This window comes from Chiloscyllium plagiosum, chromosome 7, assembly GCF_004010195.1.
Source record: "Chiloscyllium plagiosum isolate BGI_BamShark_2017 chromosome 7, ASM401019v2, whole genome shotgun sequence".
Taxonomy (NCBI): domain Eukaryota; kingdom Metazoa; phylum Chordata; class Chondrichthyes; order Orectolobiformes; family Hemiscylliidae; genus Chiloscyllium; species Chiloscyllium plagiosum.
In genome coordinates, this window is record NC_057716.1 from 104,856,366 (window position 1) to 104,862,565 (window position 6,200).

General features: G+C 49.6%; 1 protein-coding gene across 1 annotated transcript in view; it reads right to left on the minus strand.

Moving 5' to 3' along the window:
• The window catches only part of LOC122551953 (anion exchange protein 3-like), a 257,659-nt gene extending 255,504 nt beyond the window's left edge, over positions 1–2,155 (minus strand). The window contains exon 1 of the mRNA XM_043694524.1: positions 2,036–2,155. Coding sequence (XP_043550459.1) covers positions 2,036–2,116 — 81 coding nt within the window. The 5' untranslated portion in view covers positions 2,117–2,155. The remainder of the gene's footprint in view (positions 1–2,035) is intronic.
• Positions 2,156–6,200: the final 4,045 nt, after the last annotated feature.

Below are 6,200 nucleotides of genomic sequence, written 5' to 3' on the forward strand. Positions count from 1 at the left end.
GCTACATCTCCCACAATCTCATTCCTCCACATTTTGTACAATAGCCTACCGTGGGAAACCTTATTGAACACCTTGCTGAAATCCATATACACCACATCAACCGGTTTACTCTCATCTACCTGTTTGGTCACCTTCTCAAAGAACTCAATAAAGTTTGTGAGGCACGACCTACCCTTCACAAAACCGTGCTGACTATCCCTAATCAAATTATTCTTTTCTAGATGATTATAAATCCTATTGATGCATTTAGACAGGCACATGAACAAAATAAAGGGATATGGACCTTGTACAGGCAGATGGGATTAGTTTAGAGTGGCATCATGGTCAGTGCAGACATGATGGGCCGAAGGGCCAGTTCCTGTGTTGTTTTGGTCTATGTTCTGTGTTCCTGAAATGTCCAGCTCCCTTTACACTGACTCAGTGAAATACCCAGCTCTCTGTACCCTGACCCAGTGAAATACCCAGCTCCCTGTACCCTGACCCAGTGAAATACCCATCTCCCTGTACCCTGACCCAGTGAAATGTCCAGCTCCCTTTACACTGAATCAGTGAAATACCCAGCCCCCTTTACACTGACCCAGTGAAATACCCCGCTCCTTTTATACTGACCCAATAAAATACCCAGCTTCCTTTACCCTGAGCCAAAGAAATACCCAGCTTCCTTTACACTGACCCAGTGAAATACCCAGCTCCCTGTACCCTGACCCAGTGAAGGGTCTGTTTCTGTGCTGTATGACTCTATAACCAGGCGGTTGGAAGTTAAGTGAATTCTCAATTAATTCTATGTCATTGAGTGTATTAAAAGATTAAACAATAGCAGGTAGGTAGAAGAAAGCTGTGATTTAGGGAGCGTGGGAGTCAGAGAAATGAAATATTGTAATTAACAGAGACCGACCCTAAGTGTGGAACCTCTTGGTGAGTCAGTGAGGAAGTTCAAATGTTTTCAGTGTGCTCTTAAAGGCAGCTTCCGTCAGTAAGGAAAGTGGACTGTTTTATTAGAGACAGAGACACACACACACACGCACACATGCACACACATACACACACGCACACGCGCACACACACATACAGACATGCACGCACAGACACAGGTATGTGCACAAACACAGATGCATACATACGCACACAGACACATACACAGACATGCACATGTGCACGTGTGCACATAAACACAGGCACACGCAGAGACATGCATGACTACAAACACATAGAAATGCTCACACATGCACTTAGACACCCAGATACACACACGTTCGTAAACACATACGTGAATAGTCACACGTACGCAGACACACATAAACACACATGTGCATGCACACACACAAGCAGAAATGCAAACACATGCACATGCAAACATAAACACGCATACACATACACAAAAACAGACACACCTACACACAGACACAATCCTCAATGGCCCTCCCTGACCACTCACCATGAAACCAAATAGCAACAGGAGGAGGCCATTCAGCCCATTGGAAGCTCTTTGAAATTTATCCAAATGTCCCCGCCCTTCCGTCCTCCGCCCACCAGCCTGTAAATATTTCATTCCCTAACAGCAGCTCACCAGCTCCTCCTCCAGGGACCATTCGGAGCTGGGTAATAAACACTGCCACAACCAGTGACACCCACCTCCTGGGAGCGACCATATCGATTTTTTAAAAATGGCAAGAATTTATCCAAATTCCTTTGGAAAGTTCCTGCTGAATCTGCTCCCACCGCCCTTTCAGGCAGCGTGTTCCAGATTACAGCAACTCCTCACTGCGTGGAAATAAACACATTCTCCTCCTCGCCCCTGCCTTGGGATTTTCTCATCACTAATTATCTCTCATCCTCCCGGTTAAACCATCTGTGTACTCCTATGGCCAAACCCACGCCCTCATTCATCTCCCTCAAAAAACAAAGGGAACATTAAGAGTCGTTTCTATTTCATCAAAGAGGGAGAAAGCTCCTTTTTCTAACTGAGAAGGGAGCTCTGGTTGGGAGGGCGAGTGAATGATTTGTTGCGGGCAGCGAGAGTGTTTTCTGGACATACCTGACAGGGTGGTGTTTCCTGCAGCCAGCTCAGGGTTTCTGTGTGTCTCTGTTCAGTCTCAGTGGGAGTAGACAGCTTCATCCACACTCTCTGCCTCAGCTTCCAGTCTGCCCAGTTGCTCGTGACATCATCACTCCCTGGCAATTAAACCCCACAGCCTCGATAAAGGCAGGCGATTCACAGCAACAACAACAGCAATGACACTGCATTCACGTAGCAGCCCTTTGGCCTGGCAAAGACTGGAGGGAGGGGGTGTGAAGGGAGTGAACTAGGAATTTAGGAGGCTCAGAGGAATCTTAGGGAGCTTGGTCACAGACCGAGGGGCGGCACAGTGGCTCAGCGGTTAGCATTGCTACCTCACAGCACCAGGAACCCAGGTTCGAATCCAGCCTCGGGTGACTGTCTGTGTGGAGTTTGCACATTCTCCCCATGTCTGCGTTGGTTCCCTTCCACAATCCAAAGATGTGCAGGTTAGGTGAATTTGCCATGCTAAATTTCCCAGAGAAGGTAAAAACAATGACTGCAGATGCTGGAAACCAGAGTCTAGATTAGAGTGGTGCTGGAAAAGCACAGCAGTTCAGGCAGCATCCGAGGAGCAGGAAAATCGAAGCCCTTCATCAGGAATACAGCTATAGTGCCCATAGTGTTAGGTGCATTAGTCAGAGGGAAATGGTTCTGGGTGGGTTAGTCTCCAGAGGGTTGGTGTGGACTTGTTGGGCCAAAGGGCCTGTTTCCATACCGTAGGGGAATCTAATCTAATCAAACCCCTGGTGGCAGGCTCTTAGGGTAGTTACAAACAGAACATTACAGCGCAGTACAGGCCCTCGATGTTGCGCTGACCTGTGGAACCAATCTCAAGTCCATCTAACCTACGCTATCCCATTCTCATCCAAATGTTTATCCAATGACCATTTAATTGCCCTTAAAGTTGGCGACTCTACCACAACTGCAAAGGCATATGGGAAACTTGCATTTATCAGTCAAGGCATTGATCAGAAGAGCAGGGTGGTTATGCCAGAACCTGTGCAAACCTTTGGTTAGGCCACAGCTGGAGTACTGTATGCAGTTGTGGTGTCCAGAATATAGGAAGGATGTAATTGCGATGGAGTGGGTTCAAAGGAGATTCACCAGGAGGTTGCCTGGGATGGAACATTTCAGATACGAAGAGGCTGGATAAGCACAGGTTGTTCTCTTTATTGGAGAGAAGGTTGGTGGGGGGGAGCTTCCTGAGAGGGGTGTTAGGTGATTATGATGGGCAAGGACGGGATTAATTGAGAACAGCTGTTCCCCTTAGTCTAAGGGTCAGTAACAATGGGGCATCATTTTAAAGTTGAGAATGTGTTGCTGGAAAAGCGCAGCAGTTCAGGCAGCATCCAAGGAGCAGGAGAATCAACGTTTCGGGCATGAGCCCTTCTTCAGGAATGAGGAGGGTGTGCCAAGCAGGCTAAGATAAAAGGAGGGACTTGGGTAGGCGGAAGATGAGGCGCTCTTCCTCCAGCCATCGTGTTGCTATGGTCTGGCGATGGAGGAGTCAAAGGCAGGAGGTTTAGAAGGGATTTGAGGAAGTATTTTTCACCCAGAGAGTAGTGGGAGTCTGGAATGCACTGCCTGGGAGAGTAGTTGAGGTGGAAAACCTCAGAACCCTTAGAAAGTACTTGAATGAACTCTTGAGGTGTCATAACATTCAAGCCTCTGGGCCGAATGTGAGAAAGTGGGACTGGTGTAGATTTACCATATTGACCCCTCCACCCTGGGAAAAAGCCTCATACTTGCCACTCTATCCATACCATTCACAATCTTATAAACTTCTACCAGGTCGCCCTGCAACCTCCTGTGTTCCAGTGAAAGAACCGCAGTCTACCCAACCTATCTTCATCGCTAAAATCCCCCAGACCAGGCAACATCCTGGTAAACCTTTTCTGTACCCTCTCCTGGTTGTGTGGTGACCAGAACTGTACACAATATTCCAAGTGTGGCCTCACTAAAGTTCTTTAAAGCTTCAGCATAACTAGTCTATCCTTATACTCGATGCCCCTTCCAATGAAGGTCAGCATGCCATAGACCTTTTTTATCCCCTTATTTACCTGCACTGCCCCCTTCAGTGATCTGTGGGCCTGCACACCCAGATCCCTCTGCAAATCAATACTACTGAGGGTTCTGCCATTTACTGTATAATTTCCACCTGTACTTGGCCGTTCAAAATGCATCACCTCATATTTGTCCCTATTAAACTCCTGCCATTTTTCTGCCCATGCCTCCAACTGATCTATAATTTCATTATTTCCCTATTCTCTCAGGGTCCTATGTTCACCTGGGCCTTTCTCTTTCTTTGTATATATTTAAAGAAGCTCTTGTTCCCTGCTTTGATATTACTTGCAAGTACAGAGGAACCTGGAATATCCAAATGAGATGGGCGGGCACTATTTCGTTCGGATAATTGATTATTTGGTTAACTGATTCAATGCCTCTCCTCTGGCGCTCTGAGTTTTCTGAAATTTCCTTTTTCCTCACTCTGCCTGCCTTGCTCTCTCTCTCTCTCTGTCTCGGGTGTGTTTCTGAGCAGAGACACGCTTGCATGTAAGGGACCTGCAGCATTGCTCAAGCCTCAACCCCGCCCACATCAGTTCAATGGGATTGACTCAGTGAGCGCTTGCTAAGTCTGCTCCCCGTTCAGCAGCACAACACATGAGAGCCACGCCCCCCACCTCCCCGGTCCACCCTCCCCCACCCTGCGCCACCTGTCCACCCCTCCAAACCCATCCTTCTGCCCCCCCACTCTTGTTGCGAGGGTGCCAGTGGAGGCAAGATAGGGCCAAAAGGTGGCAGCAGCTTAGTGAAGGAAACTGGTGCCTGGTCACTAGGCCCATGATGAAGGGCTTTTGCCCGAAACGTTGATTTTGCTGCTCCTCGGATGCTGCCTGAACTACTGTGCTCTCCCAGCACCACTAATCCAGAATCATGATAAAGACTGGGTCGAGTGTGTGGTGCTGGAAAAACACAGCAGGTCAGGCAACATCCAGGAGCAGGAGAGTCGATGTTTCAGGCAAAAGCCCTTCATCAGGAATGGTGATGAGGACTGTAAAGGTGGACAACTTCCTTTATTCCTTCATTTTTCATTTTTTTATTCCATGTTTCGGTTTACTTTCCTGTGTTTTAAGATGGCACCAGAGAGTGGTGACATTATACAACACTTCTCACTGTAACTTGTAACAAGATGCACATGACAATAAATAAATCAAATCATGGTCTAAGAGACTAATAGCACTTGGCCCTAATGTGGACTCTGATGTCCAGCATCTGCAGTCCTCACATTCGCCTCTGGGAGGCGGTGCTCAGGGAGGGTGTGATTGGTCCTCCAAGCCTCCTGAGGGCGATGCTCAGGGAAAGTGTGATGGGTCCTCCAGGCCTCCTGAGGGCGATCCTCAGGGAGGGTGTGATTGGTCCTCCAGGCCTCCTGAGGGCGATGCTCAGGGAAGGTGTGATGGGTCCTCCAGGCCTCCTGAGGGCGATGCTCAGGGAGGGTGTGATGCATTCTCCAGGCCTCCTGAGGGCGATGCTCAGGGAAGGTGTGATGCATTCTCCAGGCCTCCTGAGGGCGACGCTCAGGGAGGGTGTGATGCATTCTCCAGGCCTCCTGAGGGCGATACTCAGGGAGGGTGTGATTGGTCCTCCAGGCCTCCTGAGGGCGATACTCAGGGAGGGTGTGATGGGTCCTCCAGGCCTCCTGAGGGCGATGCTCAGGGAAGGTGTGATGGGTCCTCCAGGCCTCCTGAGGGCGATGCTCAGAGAGTGTGTGATTGGTCTTCCAGGCCTCCTGAGGGCGATGCACAGGGAGGCTGTGATGGGTCCTCCAGGCCTCCTAATGGCGATGCTCAGGGAGGGTGTGATGCATTCTCCAGGACTCCTGAGGGCGATGCTCAGGGAGGGTGTGATGCATTCTCCAGGCCTCCTGAGGGCGATGCTCAGGGAGGGTGTGATTTATTCTCCAGGCCTCCTGAGGGCGATGCTCAGGGAGGGTGTGATGCATTCTCCAGGCCTCCTGAGGGCGAAACTCAGGGAAGGTGTGATGGGTCCTCCAGGCCTCCTGAGGGCGATGCTCAGGGAGGGGGTGATGGGTCCGCCAGACCTCCTGAGGGCGATGTGATTGGTCCTCCGGGCCTCAGCG